This window comes from Manis pentadactyla, chromosome 6 (assembly GCF_030020395.1).
Source record: "Manis pentadactyla isolate mManPen7 chromosome 6, mManPen7.hap1, whole genome shotgun sequence".
NCBI classification, from domain to species: domain Eukaryota; kingdom Metazoa; phylum Chordata; class Mammalia; order Pholidota; family Manidae; genus Manis; species Manis pentadactyla.
The window spans coordinates 123,325,268-123,344,194 of record NC_080024.1 but is presented as its reverse complement, the minus strand read 5'-3'; the positions used below and the strand labels follow the sequence as shown (position 1 = coordinate 123,344,194).

Below are 18,927 nucleotides of genomic sequence, written 5' to 3'. Positions count from 1 at the left end.
AAAAGCTATTGGATCAGCAGATACATGACAGAGCCTATCAAATTTGAAAGTAGAACACAGAGAAACATCAACCAGGACCCCCAGGGACCCTTGCCATGTTCTAGCCACAATGTTCCTCTCACGTTTGACCACCTGTCCTACCTAACCTCTGCTTGTCAGCTCTGTGCTAAACCAACTGGTAGGAAATCTGGTCACCTCCTGGTAGGAACTAGGGTTACAGCAAGTTTGTCTCCACCTCCTATCTTTCTACCCCCAAAAACCTAGAAAACTGCTGATCTGCTCTTTCCAGGTCTCTGGGTACGAGTCATTCAGTGCCAAGAAAACCCAGTGAACACTCAGGGACTGTGTAGCTGCATCATACTTCTGCTCCCAAGGAGGGCAAGCAGGCTCTTGGCAAGGGAATGGTGTTGTATGTTGCCAATGACTTAATAGGAATTAGTACAAACAGGCCACGTTTGTTATTTCTATTAAGCTATATTTGCACGTGTTTGTGAGTGTGCACATCTGTGTACAGGACTACATGACACGTGAGAGTCACAGAATCCTGGGCTCACAGTGCTGACAGGCACATGCACACCCTTCCCCGGCCTGCAGACTAGGAATAAACAGCTGGTCCCATCCCTTGCATGACAGCTGGGTGACTGCTTTGCCCTAACGGTCCAATTAGCTGAGGGCTTCAATTTCCTCTAAAGAACAATGAGGAGGGTTGAACTAACTAAAACCCTTTCCAGAGCCGATCTTCTAACAGGGCCGTTGGGAGAGCACGAGGCAGGACTGAGGATGCAAATGGGGCTCATTCCGTCTGATGACACAAACAAATAATAGCTACAGTTACAGCTTTGAAAGCTTTCATAATCAATCTTTTTACTCAAAATGACTGTGTAAGTAGGGCAAGGCTCCTAGGAGATAGGGGACAGTGGGAGGGTGGGTAATGAAACTGGGTCAAGTTGGTAGCAATTCAGTTAAAGCAAATGTTAAGAAATGGAGTGATTAAAACCTGAGAGTTGGGGTTCTCCACTAAGAATCATGAGGGCATCAAGAACACTGGAAGGTAAAAAAGAACCCTCCAGAAGATTAATGAGAAGGGGCCTAAAGGGCTTTGTGATTTCTCTGGGCCTCCATCTCCCATCTGTAAATGAAGGGTCTGGAATCTATGACTCTTGGTCTTTTCTCCCCAGGTAGACAGATGCCAGGGTCACTCCCAGGAACAAGTGTAACACCTGTCAGCTACTCCCAAGGTTAAAGATCTTACCTGTATTTTAATTGCTGCTGAAGTTCCAAAACACTGGATCTGTTTATCAGCAAATATTGTGCCTCATTCACCAGAGAAAGGGTGGCCGTTGTATCAGCAGATTGGTCTAAAAGTGATGGAGTATTTGAAAGAAGAGTTGCTAGATTAGGAAACAACCTAAGTGTCCATTAATAGATGAATGGACGAAGAAAATGTGGTGATATATACATATATGAATATTATTCAGCCACAAAAAAGAATGAAATCTTGCTATTTGCAACAACATAGATGTACTTTAAGAGCATTATGCTAAGCAAAATGTATCAGAGAAAAACATACAATGGGGAAATGACAGTCTCTTCAACAGATGGTGCTGGCAAAACTGGACAGCTACATGTAAGAGAATGAAACTGGATCACTGTCTAACTCCATACACAAAAGTAAATTCGAAATGGATCAAAGACCTGAATATAAGTCATGAAACCATAAAACTCTTAGAAAAAAACATAGGCAAAAACCTCTTAGACATAAACATGAGTGACCTCTTCTTGAGCATATCTCCCCGGGCAAGGGAAACAAAAGCAAAAATGAACAAGTGGGACTATATCAAGCTGAAGAGCTTCTGTAGAGCAAAGGACACCATCAATAGAACAAAAAGCTATCCTACAGTATGGGAGAATATATTCATAAATGACAGGTCTGATAAAGGGTTGACATCCAAAATATATAAAGAGCTCATGCACCTCAACAAACAAAAAGAAAATAATCCAATTAAAAAATGGGCAGAGGAGCTGAATAGACAGTTCTCTAAAGAAGAAATTCAGATGGCCAACAGACACATGAAAAGTTGCTCCACATCGCTTGTCATCAGAGAAATGCAAATTAAAACCACAATGAGATATCACCTCACACCAGTAAAGATGGCTACCATCCAAAAGACAAACAACAACAAATGTTGGCGAGGTTGTGGAGAAAGGGGAACCCTCCTACGCTGCTGGTGGGAATGTAAATTAGTTCAACCATTGTGGAAAGCAGTATGGAGGTTCCTCAAAATGCTCAAAATAGACATACCATTTGAGCCAGGAATTCCACTTCTAGGAATTTACCCTAAGAATGCAGCAGCCCAGTTTGAAAAAGACAGATGCACCCCTATGTTTATTACAGCACTATTTACAATAGCCAAGAAATAGAAACAACCTAAATGTCCATCAGTAGATGAATGGATAAAGAAGATGTGGTACATATACACAATGGAATATTATTCAGCCGTAAGAAGAAAACAAATCCTACCATTTGCAACAACAAGGTTGGAGCTAGAGTGTATTATGCTCAGTGAAGTAAGCCAGGCAGAGAAAGACAAGTACCAAATGATTTCACTCATATGTGGAGTATAAGAACAAAGAAAAACTGAAGGAACAAAACAGCAGCAGAATTACAGAACCCAAGAATGGACTAACAGTTACCAAAGGGAGAGGGACTGGGGAGGATAGGTGGGAAGGGAGGGATAAGGGTGGGGAATAAGAAAGGGGGCATTACGATTAGCATGTATAGTGTTGTGGGGGGGGGGCACGGGGAGGGCTGTACAACACAGAAAAGACAGGTGTTGATTATACAGCATCTTGCTACGCTGATGGACAGTGACTGTTGTGAGTTGTGGGGGGTGGACTTGTTGAGGGGGGGAGCCTGGTAAACATAGTGTTCTTCATGTAATTGTAGATTAATGACAGCAAAAATAAAATAAAATAAATAGAAACAATACAAATTTTAAAACTACTGAAAGGGAAGAAAAAAATTAGTGAAAGAAAATATCATGTGTCCAGAACTGCTGGCAGCCTGTCCCCCATCTTCCATCTCCCATTACTTGGGCATGCCATCACTGTCCTTATTCACAATGATAATAAAAATGGTTGGCTGGGCCATGGCCTAGTGAGCTGTCTTCAAACCGGTCTGTGGGTCTCAGAATACAGAAGAATGGACACTGTTAAGAGCACCACCTTCCAGATCCTCTACTTCCACATGTCCTCTTTGCTAAAATGGCTCTTCTAGAGAAGGGAGCTGCAATTCCAGCCCTTCCCAGAAGGCCCTTCTCACACTTCACAGAGGAAAGGCCACCTCTGCTAAGGCACATTGCCCCTGGGGGCTATAACTCTCTGGACAGAACACAAAAGCCCCATTCAAAAACCTGCAGCCTACTGAGAAAATAAGACTCTTAAGCTTGGGTGAATGATCCTCCTACAAGCCAGATGTGTTCCAATTCTTTACTATCCACAAAACTGTCAAACCAATTAAGTTGTCAAGTGACAGATGATTAAAGACACCTTCATGTTAGTTAGACCCCTGTGCTTTGGTCATATGCCTCAGAATAAAGGTTTGGGTCACAATGAGTTAACCCAACTCCTTTCATCCCCAGCTCTTTATTAACTTAAGTTCGGTTTTTCAGATAAGAATCAACGCTGAACAGCAGCTATTCTGGTCATAGGTGACTCATTCGTGGATATGGAATAAATGGCAGGGATCCCAGCCATCTCAGTAAGAGATTCCTTTTCAACAATGTTTCCTCTTCATGTTTAATAACTATTTTTTGAAATTTATAATATATTTCTGTTGCTTTGATTAACTGTGCACTATCAAAAATTATAAGAACCGAAACCAAGAAATTTCCTAACACTAAGACTCTCATGATCACAGTAAACTTTAAAATGCTTATATATTTCAGTTTATATATAATTGTAGTTTCAGATAAATGTGATAGAGTGATCAAGTAAAGATTTTCAAGAATAAAATATATAGCACTAAGATAAAATTCTGTCAAAGAAGCAGAATGGAAATACAAGTTCAAGGAAAAAGAAAGAAAGAAAATTTCTGACCATTAAAATAGAGTTTGTTCATATACACATACATACTAATGAGTACTCATGACAAATCTATTAGCTGTATGCTGAATTCCACTGGCTAATGTTTAGAAGGACAATGTATGAGTTTTATTTTCAAATGATTATATTTCATTAGGCTGGAAATCACATCCTTTGCAACTATTTAAAATTTTTAACAATTTTGATGACAATGTAAAAATGTATGAAGAGGTAGTATAGCTTTTAAAAAATTCTTCTAAGTATACCAACCCCAAAACATTCAAAGGCCAGTGGCCAAAATCACCAGAGATCTCCCTACCACAAATTACATCTGTGAAGTATTCACAAGCTGACACTCCCTGATACTGTATCATGCAGGTGACAGACCTTTCTGTGCCCATCTTTGCCTCACCCAGGTTCCCATCTCCCACAGTCACTGCCACCTCCTGCCTGGGCCCTTTGCTTCCCTCCCCTCCCTCTCTAATGCAGCCTCCACACCACACCAGGAGTGTTTCTCCAACACAAAGGGCATCATGAAACTCCCCAGCTTAGAATTCTTTACTGAGTCTCCCAATAAGACAGGTCTTCCTGACTCCTCAGTGGCACATTCATCCCTGCTCCCCACTCTGCCCCATCATCCCTTACCTATACCCAACCCTCCTAAGCCATTTACTCTTCTCTGAGGCCAGGAAATGCCAAGCCCTGCCCTGAGCTCCTGAGTAACCTTCCTGCCTCTCTCTACCTGGAAAACTCCTACTGCCCTGTTAAGAGAGCTGCTCCAAACTCACCTCTTCCATGAAGCCCTCTGTACCTCACTCCAGGTCTAGAAGACACCTCCCCAACACCATGCCCTTTTCACAGACCTTTACTGTACCCTTTATCTTGTAGTGTTGCTGTCTGCTGGGGAGTCATTGCCTCTAAACTTAGATTCTGAAGGGCCACAACTGTTGCTTAATAATCTCAGCCAGCCTCCTGAAGACCCCACTGAGCCCCAGGTAAGAGGCACTAGAAATGATTGGAACTTATTCAATCAGATCATTTATAAGGTAGCACAGGTCCTGATGAGTTCCTTCCCTTTCACATATGTACTTGTGGAAAAGCCCATTTCTCTCTCCTCTTAATCCTGTCTCAAGTTTACCCATTCCAAAACACCAGCTTGCCCCCTCAAAAGGAGCAAACATCCATCCCTCTTCTCTATCACAGAGGCACTCAAATTCAACATCTTATGACATGAAAATCTGCCAAAACTTGTAAAAGTACAAGTAGAGTATATATTCTTTGACTCCTCTTTCTATCATATATTTTCAGGGATTCATAGATTCACCTGTGCAGGTCTCTACATCCAGTCACTGGTTTGCATATTGTCAAAATGTTATTCAATTTATAGGCCAGTCTCTCTAGGAGCTAATTGCTAGGCCATATCATCCCTACACAAACCAGTAATTTACCAATGATCCATACATTCATGCATCTAGGATTTACTAGCAACTATTATGTGCCAGGTGCTGTTCTAAGCATTGGGGATGCAACACTGAACAAAGCAGACGAAACTCCCTGTCCTCTCAGAGCTTAAAATTTTATAGAGGGAAGACAGAACTTCAGGATAATAACTGAGTAAAATACATGGCCTATAAGTTGTGAAAAGTGCCACCGAGAAAAATAAAACAGGGAATGAGCTGAGGAGGTTTGGGTAGGGGCTCTGGTTTTAAGAACAGCCAGGAAATGCTTCCCTGAGAAGGTGACATTTGAGCAGACACTGAAAATGATCTTTTCTTCTCACATGGTACTGTAAACTTACAAAATACCTTCTCCTCTGGTCTCGCTTCAGGCTAACACCAGCTTATGGCAGGAAAAATTGTCAGAACTTTTGAAAGTCTAAGTGGTTGAATCTACTTGAGGCAACATGAACCTCAAAGATTTGCCAAGTTCTCACAATCACTTAGTGACAGAGCCAAGACTAAAAACCCAGGTGTTCTTGTTCCCAAATCCAATCTGAAGACACAGCAAGCTACCAATATTTTTACTTAACAAAATGAAACATGCTTCAAAACACGCAAGACTGAGGCAGAGCACTTGAGCAGAGGCAAAGCAGCTGGCTAGAAGTCCCCCTTGGCCTCCTCAGGGTTATCCGGGAAGCCGGACACAGGCCCTGCTGACTTGGGGCCCCCGCAGCACCTTCTTGCGGAAGGCTGGCCACCCATTTTGGTGTACATGAGCAAGTTGCCGTGTCAATCTATTTCATGGGCTGATCTTGATGTACGCCAGGGTAAAGCCAAGTTCCTGTCCCGTAAGAACCAATCTGAAATGTGATACCTCTGCCATGTTTCTTCTTCCTTGCATTTCTTTGAAAGTCTGAACTCTGTTTGATCAGGCGACATGGACGGCCAAAAAACTTTGACAACCAGCTTGAAATTTTTTCTCCACAATCATAAGTATTTACCCTGGCAAAAAGAAAAAAAGGAAGGGTAGTGAATGTTATATAGTATTCCTTTAAATAATAATCAAGTGTCAAAAAGATAATATAATGCATCAAGCCCCAGGAAGAAGGAAGCCTAAAGTAACAGACATGCTTAGGAAGCTGCAGGGAGGTGTTTAATGCACAGAAAGACCTGAGATCTGGGGCCTGTGCAAAGCTTTCAGATCAAATTAAAAAATTTTAGAAGATCCTCTTAAAATACCTTGTTTATATTAATTTTAGTCACTGAGAACCATGGAGTTTGGAGAGAGCTTCCAGAGCACTATTAAGAAGCCCTTGAACCCAGACATATGTCCTGGTTGATTTTCACTATGAGCCTTACTATTATTTCTCTCATGGCCAGACCACATGGAATAATGGATTTGGTTTATAAAAAGAACACCATGCCTGTAAGTTACCAATATAAGTACCTTTATTGATCCAGTTTTTTTAAAACCCTGCAGATTTTTAAAACCCTCTAAATTTTAAATAGAAGTTAAATTTTTAAAAATTATTCTAAAATCTATGCATCACTAGAATTTATAATATAAAATTGCTAATACCTTACAATGGGATTATAAGATAGTTATTATGAGAAAACCTATTATATCCTTAATTATTACTGGGAAAATTACTACCTTTCTGTTCTGGAAAGGGAAGGGAAGAATGAAACCTCACTTGGGAGCATGTTCTCACTGGTGTTTTGAGAAATCACTGAAATCTATTTTCATTACATTGAGTACTCAAGGTTCTGAGCATAAGAAGCCTATCTTCTAACTACCTGAAATGCTTTCTTAACCAAAAATGGCATTTCTCTCAGATGAAGCTAAATGGAATGTACAACCAGGATGAACCTCAGAAATAACTACAGGTAACCCTAAATGGCTATACTTCTCTCTATTGGAAGATTTTCTGTAGTGATATGCAAAAACATTTACCTGAGATTCATTGCCCTAACTGAAAATGTGCAATAACGAATGTTTGTGGAGGCAAGTACTGGCAAGAGCACACACAGTGTGTTCAGCTCTGGGGCCTCCAGGATGAGCCAGTGCCCATGATGCTCGGTGCTGCCAAGCACAATCATCACACTGTCACCTTCACACTTTTTCAGCTGATAGTAACCTTCATCACCCCAGTGTGAACCAGGGGCACTAACAAATTTAAGCTCAATGTAGATATCACTTTAGTACTTAATATATCATTTCATGACTTACATGATAGTATAAGTTTGTTGCAGTGCAGTAGGGAATATGATCTGATTCAGTACTATGCAGCACCACTATCTCAGGGCACAAATTCACTAATGAGTTTACCGTGTTAACTAATAGGCAGTTACCATTAGCATTTTAAAAGCCTTCTATTACATATATATCTTTAGTGAACAGTTACAGTAAACTGTTTTATTATTTTGGTGGTAAATTGGGTGGGGTATTAGATAGGCTGAGAACCCACTAGAACACAATCAGAAAATGTGTTATTCTACATGTCTTGGGGCCCAGATTAGATTTAAACAAAAAGGGATACAGGCATTTGGTGTATTCAATAAATAGATTTATAAACATTTCAATCAAGAAACAAAACAGAAATGCTATTACATTCAACCTTTCTACATTTCCTAGAAATAGTACATGATTTACCATCAGTAACTCAGATTAGCTAATTAACAACTGTATGGGATATAATTTATGAACTATCACCTGAAAGTTACACAATCTGAGGGACATCTTGACCCCTCCTTACCCTCAGCCCATACCTCCAATCCATCAGTTAGCTCAGGTGATTCTGTCTCCAGAACATAGATCTATTGCCCACCTGATTTCCTCCTTGACCCTGGCCCAAGCTTCCACCTTGTCTTACCTGTGTTGCTAACACAGGTGCTCAGCTGGCCTTCCCACTTGCACCTGACTCCCTTCCAACTGGTCTACACCCACTATCCAGTCTTTCCAAAATGTGCATCAGGTTTCTTCCCTCACCTCTCCACTGCAGCCACCCCACGGAGCTCCACCATGCCTCCTCCAAACTGCTCGCCCCTGACCCTCACCCTCACACACCACACTGTTCCAGGCTCTGAAGGAGCAACACAGATGAGTCCTGCTCTCTTGGAGTTAGCATTCCAGTGGGAGGGACTGACGGTAAATGTTGGGGAAACAATCAATGTGAAAGAGAACACAGCAGGACAAACAGAGAGGGAGGAACTGGTTTCTGTGAGAGGCCAGGTGGCCCCTCTGAAAAGGGCAATTCTTAGCAGAACCTTCTGGAAGTGAGATTAGTGGAGATAAGGAAGCGAGCCCTGTGGAGGTATGAATAGGGGAGAGGGAACAGCAAGCGCAAAGTCCCAAGGAGGGAACCTGCTTGGTAGATCTGAAGAAAAGGGGCAGTACAGTTAGAGAGGAGTGTGTGAGGGGGAAGCAGCAGCAGGCGATGGAGGTGCCGCGGGGACCCATCCACAGGGAGTTTTCTCCTCCCTGTCTGTGCCATCTTGCAGATGGGCCTGATACTGTCACCCGCTACAGTCTCACCTGTCCGCACAAACCTTGCTTTGGCAAATCTGAGCCCATTCACCATTTTCCTCAAGAGGCACCTCTATAGGCTCCATCCCTGATAAACAAAGGTTAGAGGCAAATTTATCATCACACAAAAAGAGCAACTATGTGAGGAAAGTCCATTACTATGAAATATACAAGAATTAGAATGATCCTGGAAATTGGCTGAATCAAACAGGTGACTGGGTCTTAGAAATCTCTTTATTACACAGAGAGTCTCTTCAGCATGATCTGATGCCACCAGTGGGCATCGAGCAGCATTCGTGTGGAATACCCTGGGCAAGAGCGATCAAATCCATAGTCCTTGGAGCACTGTAAATTCCTCTGACAGATTTCTCTACCTACACATCCTAAGGTCATGGCTCTCTAAGCTACCTTAAATTCTTTAGAAACAGACAAGCATGAAGGCTCATTCTATAAAAATATCAACACAGAGTGTCAGTTCTCCACCTAAGATTCAGCATCAAATTGGATTCCTGCACCAATCATCATCACTAAATACAAAATAAAGCTAAACTATTACTATGGCAGTGGTAGGAAGTGGTAGGAAGCTTTTCTTTTTTCAGATTGGTCTATTTCAGACATATAAGGAGTATATAACATATGTATATAACAGTCTAAAGAATAATAATAATTAATGCTCATGAACCCACTAACCAGCTGAAGTAATACTTACTCTTTAAATATAATTGGAGTGAAAAATGTGGACCCAATGCCGTTAAGGAGAGAAAGGTGTGTGATAAAGGCTGGGCCTGCTGAGGACGCCTGCCACTGCGCACTCCTTCTCACCCCTCCCACAGGAACAGGCATGAAGCCCAGACACCTGAGTAGAATTTGTGGAGGCCCCCACTCTGTGGACACCAGAAGCAGGACACACAGCCTCCTCCTGTGCAGCCCATCTGTGCCCTCCAGTTCTCTCAGCATTGTTGCCAGTCACTCTGCTCACCAGCATGACCCAACCTGTCCCTCAGGTAAGAACACGTCATGCACATCTGCATCCCTGCTCATCCTGGTCTTCCTCATCACACACAACACAGCAAACTGGTACATGCACTCCTACTCACAAGCTTCTGATTACACCTCTGCCCAGCCTATGCCCATCACAACAAGCCTTCACCACAACCAAGCCAGAGATGCAACTATTTGTGTTAACAGGTATTCCATGAACTATGTCCCCTGCTGACTGTATCTTACACATGCACAGCCAGTTCCACACTCCAGTCCGTGTGTGAGGAAGATCAGAAGAACTAATCCAGAATACTCCAGAAGTTTGTAGAAGGAATATGCTGTGCTAGTGATATCAGATGCTGCAGTGACAAAAGGGTATGTATGCTTGAGTGCCAAGTATGCACCCACAGGGGAGAGCAGCAAAGGGAGCTCAGAACACTGGTTACGAGGAAGTAACTAGAGCAGGGGGTACAGCACATGGACAAGGGCCGTGGCACAAATGTGCATCCTGGGCAGCCAGCAGGAGGCCTGTACTCAGCCTCTTTCTAAACCTTACCCCATACTCCAGATAAGTCATTCAGGTTATTTGGCTCTCAGTTTCCTTACAGAGGTCCCCACAGGCCTCTTGTTAAGGCAATACCATCTGGAGTCACTATATGAACTGAACTGAAGTGTACCTAAGAGATCATTACATATGTACTAAGCTCTGTGCACAGTTGAGAGATACAGAGAAACAAACTCTGTATTCAGAGACCCAGACTCAAGATGCCAAACATCCTTGGGAGAGAAAAGTTGCACAGGTGAGACCATTATAATGCCTTGTTTCATTATTTATATTTATTTTGTCCTGTCATACATGGCCAAAGATGTCCTTACTCCACCCACAATGCTGGAAGGCCCTGCAAGTGAATAAAATACCTGATGCATGTGGGGATACCATAGCACCTCATAAAGTGATGCCAGTGTGGGGTGGAAAACATCTAGGTATTTGTTTTCTTTCTCCTGTTCCTTACATCCTAGGTAAACCCTACTCAGTCATGATACATATTTTTATGCTTCAGAGAATAGAATGAGGAGCAATCTACTCAATTCTTTTTGTGTGCTAATATCCTTGGTACCTGAACTTGAACAAGAAAAGTACAATAAAAAAACATGACATATCAATCTCACTACAAAAATAGGTACAAAAATACTAAACAAAAGATTAGCAAACCAAATCCATCAATGTATCAAAAAACCATTGCCAACTAGTGTTTTTCCTTTCAAGAGTGCAAGAATAGTTCAGTACGAGGCAATCTACTAATATAAGACACACACTAATAGATTTTAGGTGAAAAATATGATAACCAACAGATACAGAAATAGCATTCAGTAAGAACTGACTATTAGTCACCATAAAACTTTTGACTAAATAAGAAAAGATCTACATGAGGCTGGTAAAATAAATCTATCAAAAACCTACAGTAAATGTCATTCTTATTTTTGACACTTTAGAAGCAGTCTATTCAAATCAATAATAAAGAAGGATGTCTTCCATCATTGCTCCAACAATGTACAAAAATACCTAGCCAATGCAGTAAGATAAGGAAAAGAAAAAAGAGAAAAATTATAAAGGAAGATATGAAACTATCATTATTAGAAGAAGATACACTGATTTACACATAGAACATTCAAGAAAATCTTCAGATCAGACCAACTAATAAAACTAACAGGAATGCAGAAAAAGTACTGGGTAAAATACTGATTTAGGAAAATCAATAGTGTTGCTATATGGCGATAACCAATTAAAACATTTAGTAGAAAAAAGATGATATTCAAAATACTCCAATAAACTAATATGTAACAAAAAAATGTGTAAAAATTTTATGGAAAATGCATTAAAATTTTGGAGTAATTAAAGAATTCAAATGGAGAGAGAAGCTATTAATATATAAAAGACTCAATATTATATGATATAAATTTGAAAATGTCAAAATTAATATACATCATCAAAATATGATTACAAAATTTGTGACTTCTGCAATCAAAATCCCAGTAGGACTTACCAATGAAAATATAGAGACTGTCAAAATGGATAAAAAAGTATGAGCCAACTATATGATGGATGCAAGAAACTCAATTCACACATTATGGTTTAGGCAGATTAAAAGTAAAATGGAGTTCATGCAAAGGTGAAAAGACAGCCTACAAAATGGGAGAAAATATTTGAAAATCATATATCTGAAAAGATAATTACATCCAGAATATACAAAGAACTTTAACAACTCAATAATTTAAGAACAAATCAGCAAAGAATTTGAATAGAAATTTTTCTGAAGAAGATATACAAATGGGCCAATAAACACATGAAAAGATGGCCAACCTCATTAGTCATTAGGGAAATGCAACTCAAAAGCAACATGAAGCACCACTACACCCACTATGATTGGCTATGAAACAGCAACAACACCAGAAAGTGTTGAGGAGGCTGTGGAGGAACTGGAAACTTCACCTGTTGCTGGTGGCATGTAAAATGGTGATGCAGCCACTTTGGAAATGCTAACAGAGAGTTACCGTATGACTAAGCAATTCTATTCCTAGGTATATACCCAAGAGAATTGAAAACATATGTCCACACAAAAATCTGTACACAAATATTCATAGAAACATTATTCATAATTACCAAAAATATCCATCAACTGATGAATGGATACAAATCTATGGTATATCCATACAATGGGATATCATTCAACAATATGGATGACCCTTGAAAACATTATACTAAGTGAAAGAAGCCAGTTATGTATTGTATGATTGCGTTTATATGAAACATCCAGAATAGGCAAACCAATAGAAACAGAAAGTAGATTAGTGGTTGCCAGGGGCTGGGAATGAAGTCGGGAATAGGGAGTATCTGCTAATGGGTATGGGATTTATTTCTGGGGTTGATGTTGTAACATTGATTGTGGTGTTGGTTGTACAACCTTGTGAATATCCAAAAAAAAAAAAAACCCACTTAACTGTACCCTTGAAATAGATACATTTTATGATATATTAAATAAAATCAATAAAGCTAGAAGAAATAAAAGGATGTAAAATGATACACCATGCAAACACTAATCAAAAGAAAGGTAAATGGCTATATTAATATTAGATAAAGAATTTCAAACGTCACACTTTGGAATAAAGAAAATTACCATGTATGAGATGGACATTACTTAAAGAGAGAATGATTCACCAAGAAGACATAACAACACTGAGTGAAGTAAAAACCAACAGAAATAAAATGGAAAAATAGACAAATCCACAGTTATAGTTGGGAACTTCAATACTCCTTTCTCAGTAATCAACAAAACTAGTAGTTAGAAAAATCAGAAAGTATATAGAAAAGCGGGAATACCATCAACCAGCCAGATCTAACTGACATTTATAGAACATTCCACCCAACAAAAGCACATTCTCTTCAAGTACAAATGGAACATTGATAGCAATAGATCCCATCCTCAGTCATAAACTAAACCTTAACAGATTGTAATGAATGAAACTCATACATAAGTATGTTCTTTCTTCTGGGATTTCAATGTAATTAAACTAAAAATCAATAACAAAGAAAACAAGAAAAGCTCCAAACATACAGAAATTAACACACTTCTAAAGTAATCCATGGGTCAAAACAAATATAGAGAAAACAAGAAAGGACATGAACAAACACTTAACATCATTAGCCATCAGGGAAATGCAAATTAGAACCATGATGAGATGCCATTACACACCTACTAAAATGAACAATATGAAAAAATAATGACAATACCAAAGGTTGTCAGAATGTGGAGCAGCTGGACCTCTGATACATTGCTGGTGGAAATGCAAAATAGTACAGTCATTCTAGAAAATGGTTTGGCAGTTTCTTTTAAGGGTAAACATGCACTTATCATATGAACCAACAATCCACTCCTACGTATTTACTTATTCTAGAAAAATGACAACTTCTGGTTACCCAAAAACTTGCACATGAATATTTATAGCAGCTCTATTCATAATTGCTCAAAACTGGAAACAAACCAAATGTTGACCAACAGATGAATGGATAAACAAACTCTGGTACAACTAGTACATCCATACAATGGAATACTACTCAGAAAGAAAAAGGAATGAACTACTCATATGTGCAATAACTTAGATGGATCTCAAAGGCATCATGCTGAGTGAAAGAAGTCAATCTCAAAAGGTCACTTACTTAACAATTCTATTTATGTAACATTCTCAGAAAAATAAAATAGATCCCTGATTGCTATGCATTAAGGGTGGTGGGTGAGGGAGACTACAGAGGAATAGCATAAGGGAGTTTTCTGGGTGATGGAACTGCTTTGCATCTTGCTTGTGGAACAGGCTACACAAATCTTTGCTTGTGTTAAAATTCATATGAGAGAACAAAAGGCCAAGAAGAGCCAAGAAACTTCGGAAGAATGAGGTGGAAAGACATGCCCTACCAGATAGCAAGATTTGTTCCATAGTTCTAGTAATAACACTGGCCTATCAGTTCAAGGAAAAATAAACCACTAGAACAGAATAAAACACCTATAGTCAAGAAACACAATCATGAATATATGGAAATGTGATACATCACAAAAGTACAGCTACAATTTAGGAGGGAAATGGAATATTCTATAAGTGGTAGGTGGGGTGGGGAAGGAGGAAAAGTGAGACCAGGAAGAGATACAAAGGGAATTTCAGCTATATCTGTAATGTTTTTATTTCTTAAAAGAAAGAGGAGGAGGAAGAGGAAGAATCAGAAGCAAATGTGGCCAAACGTTAGTATTTTTTTTAATTGGATGTAATTATGTATTATATTATTCCTTATATCTGAACTATCCAACACTCTCACCACTAGACACTGAAGTAATTTAAATTAATTAAAATTAAATAAAACTTAAAATTCAGTTCCAGTATTCCACTATCCACCTTTCAAGTGCTAATAACCACATCTGACTGGTGGCTACCAAATTGGACAATGTAGATATTGAACATTTCCATTATCACATAAAGTTCTACAGGGCAGAGCTGGTCTACATGTGTATATGTGTTAGATGGTTCACTGTAAGAAATCATCAAGAAAGACTTAAAATCTGCAGTACATATTATGATGAGTGACAGATGTGAAAGGACATCATATAATCAAAACTTTGTACGTCTTTACTTTCTGATTGGATTGCCATACCCTTCTCTCTCTCCAGAAATTTCCCTAAGACAAGGGGCACAAACTTTTTGTTGTCTCTTCTAAACATCATTTCACTTACTTTAGGATTATTTCACTATTTGATAGAGGAAAATTCATTATCTTACTTTCACATGAGTATAAAAGCTACTCTTGACAGCTGCTCTGTAAAAATGGGCCCAGTTTTCATACCTTTGGCTTTGATGATCATGATCCTTTGCTGCAGGTCAATAAAGGGCTGGATCAGACAGAGCCGGGGCTCCTGCTTCTGACTGAGGCAAATGCCGTTGTGATTGACAACCATCCAGCCTCGGTCGTACAATAGCCCATGATTTCCTAGAGGCCAGCTGGTCACCTAAACAAAAAGATAACTGTATTTTAGGCCAGGGCTCCACAAAAATGATCTTAACATTGTTGCACAGTGGTTACACAAGTACAGACGGGCTTCATGAATTCAGCATACTTTTGAAAGAAGAAATGGAGGAAGAGAAGAAAGTAAAACAAAGAGAACAATGCAAAGGAGATGGTGTGGGAGCCAAATACCTTCCATTTATCCTCCAGATCCAATTCCCACCCTTCTCCTCATCAACCTTTCTTTAAGCGGGTAATCCATGTGCATGGAACAATAGTTAGAGAGAACAAGAATATACATGGAAGGTGAGTCTCCACCCCACCCCAGCTCCTAGTTCCCTCTCCCCCTGAGGTCTGCAAGGCTCCTCCTTTCTGTATATCCTTCCACAGCGGTGGGTGAATGCTTGTAGAGGCATATCCTGACACCACAGACTTATTGCTCACATAAATTGTGGCTGTACTGGAATGGCCACTGCGGTGATCCACCTCAAGTTGATCCACCTTCATATTTCTACAGAATTAAAATACAAAGTACACCCAGTACCCAGATTTTGCTTTCTAATACTATTCTCCAATAAAAAAAGAACTAGGGTTCTTTGGAGAAATGGTTGATTCCATGGCTAGGGAGAGACTAACAGGAGACTATACAAAAGAAAGGAAGTGCTCAAAAAACAAAAGGATGGGGGTACTTCAAAGGGACGCAGGAGCCAACTGAAAGCATACCTAATGTCCAAAACTGGAACAATTTGAGGAAAAATAATATTAACAAGAGTTACAAATAAGGAAAGGAATATAGACAGAATAAACCTTGTGGTGTTGGATCAGAATTGGAGGTATCAGTGTGAAATCAGGTCTCTGACTAGATGACAGAGAGAGAGGGAAGGAGCAAGAAGGGGAGATAGATAGATACTATAGATGTGTGTGTGTGGAGTGTCCCAAAACTCTCACACATAAATATACGTGGTAGGCAGAATAACTGTCCCTCCAAAATACCCACATCCTAATCCCTGGAATTAGGCAAAAGGGACTTGCAGATGTGATTAAAGTTGAGGACTCTGAAATGGGGAGATTTTCCTGGATTATCCATTAGGCCCACTCTAATCAGATGAGTCCTGTGAAAAGTTTATGGTAACTTGTTACAGCAGCAATAGAAAACTAATGCAGTATGTTTCTGAATTCTGTGCACTGAGAGGGCAAAGAAGCAATAACATCCCAGAAGCAATGATCAGTCCTAGCAACCAAATACATGTTTCTAAATACCATTCTCTAATAAAATTAATGAGCTTCCATGATGAAATGGCCAACTCCATTTCCCAGGCAGGGGAAATACAGATGAGTCTAGACTATCTTCTTGTATTGCTCTAAGAAAGATGGGGAAATATCATAAGGACACAGGACCTGGCTTGAAGGAGCCCCCACTGATCAAATCTTTGGCAATTTAAGCACCAAGATAAATACTGATAGGTGACAGTCTATAGCAAAATAGAAATCTGTGAATCCATGTAGATTAAAAAAGAGAGAGAATTAATGACTAAATAAACAAGGAAGAAGGAAATCTCTACCCTACAGTAGAATTCCAAATAATAAATAAATCTAGAAGGAATGATAGAATTTTTTGAATTACCATTTTGCAACCACCATACCAACAATTGATTTAGGCAAAAGTCATCAGGAGATGCGAAATCTAATGAATAGAAGTTTGATAAGGAACAAGATATTTACATATTCTTATACTGTCTCTCCAAAAAGTACTGATTAGTAAGTATAACATGCTTACTAATGAATTTTACCATGGAGAAACCTGGCAGACCCATCTTAAGCAAGTGATAAAAATTAACGTCACCAGCATTGGGGCAAATTAACAGGTATGTCTCCTTCTGGGAGGCGCTGAGAAAGCAAAGCATCACTCTCATAGTACCTCAGGAAACCTCAGATAATACCATCACCTGGGGGTCAGGAGGCCTTTGAGAGGTGATTAGGTCATTAGGGCGGAACCCTCATGAATGAGATTAATATTTTTAAGAGGTGAGCTCCCTCACCACTTCTGTCATGTGAGAACACAGTGAGAAGACCTCTATGAAGCAGGAAGTGAGCCCTCTCCAGACACTAAACCTGTCAGTGTCTTGATCTTTGACTTCCAGCCCCCAGAACTGTGAGAAATAAATTTCTGTTGTTTATCAGCCACCCAGTCAGTGGTATTTTGCTGTGGTAGCCTGAACAGACTGAGACACCCACCCACCAGAATTCTATCAGGTATACCCCACCTCTGCCCTTCTTGCCCTTTTCACCAGTGTGATTCTGTTCCCTTGTGTGGTATTTGGTCTTGTGTGGGTTTTCTTTTTGAGACAATACACTGCCTGAGGGCAGGCACCATTTCCATTTTGCTCACCGCTGTATACAAGGAGCTGGCCCAGGCCCTGGCAGGTAGAAGGTATGCAGTATGTAGTTTTTTAATGAGCAGATGGAAGACAATTAGCAAAACCTGAAACTTACTGAGTCTCAGTGTCCTCATCTGTAAAATGGGACACTAATTTCTGCCCATGCAATCTTTGAAATGAGACTATCCTATGGAATGTGACCCATCTGTGAAAATGGAGTCCAGAAAATAGAGTTCCCACAAGGGAAACACTGACTCCTCACCTGCCTCTTTTTGAGATTGGAGGTAAACTTGATCATTAACGGCGTCAGACAGGAGGACAGACTTCTGTGGGACCAGCCTGAAATGTGGGTGTCAAACAGCCTCGACCACAGCTACGTCCAACCAAGAGCCACAGCCTGCCATCCCAGAGGCTCAGGGGTCTAGGGCCTTTGCCTGGGACTTGGGACACACACAGATTATAGAAAGACACCCTCAGTTTGACCACAACAGGGGGATCCAGTCTCCCAGCTCAGGTGACTAACAAGTCAGCACATTTTAAGACAATATAGTGCATTGTAGCCCTCCACAGGGAGGTCTGAGCAGAACAAGTCACATAAGAGCATGGACCCAAGGAGTCAAATCCTTGCTCTGTCATTTATTAGCAGCTGACCTAAGCCTCAATACTTAACCTCAATAGCCCTTAGGCTCCATATCTGTACAATAGGGATGATATTATTACATGCCTTGTATTATTGTTTTGAGGATCAACTGAAATAAAGCTGGAACAAAGCATGCTAAATGCTTCCAGAGAAAGCCAGCACACATATGCAGTCAGTGAAAGTTACATCCATAATTATTAACAGAAACAGGTATTCATCACTCAGAAACAAGGTTCTCCCAAGGTCCTCCCCATAAGCAGAGTCACATCCAAAAGTCAGCCCAAAGCAAGGAAGTCAGAACAAGAGCAGCTCATCATATATCACGATATTCTGAA

General features: G+C 40.2%; 1 protein-coding gene across 8 annotated transcripts in view; it reads right to left on the bottom strand.

The window, feature by feature from the left end:
* Positions 1-18,927, bottom strand: part of MOCOS (molybdenum cofactor sulfurase) — a 55,738-nt gene that overhangs the window by 7,194 nt on the left and 29,617 nt on the right. For 7 of the 8 annotated variants that reach the window (XR_005024718.2, XR_008998323.1, XM_057504120.1 and 4 more), the window contains 4 exons: positions 15,416-15,578; positions 9,058-9,136; positions 6,397-6,524; positions 1,253-1,358 (listed from right to left, as the gene is read on the bottom strand). Coding sequence is in view for 6 of the 8 variants with exons in the window: in XM_057504120.1 (XP_057360103.1) it covers positions 1,253-1,358; positions 6,397-6,524; positions 9,058-9,136; positions 15,416-15,578 (476 nt within the window). In the remaining 2 variants the exon portion in view is untranslated. The remainder of the gene's footprint in view (positions 1-1,252; positions 1,359-6,396; positions 6,525-9,057; positions 9,137-15,415; positions 15,579-18,927) is intronic. The other variant, XM_036885055.2, reaches the window with a different exon arrangement.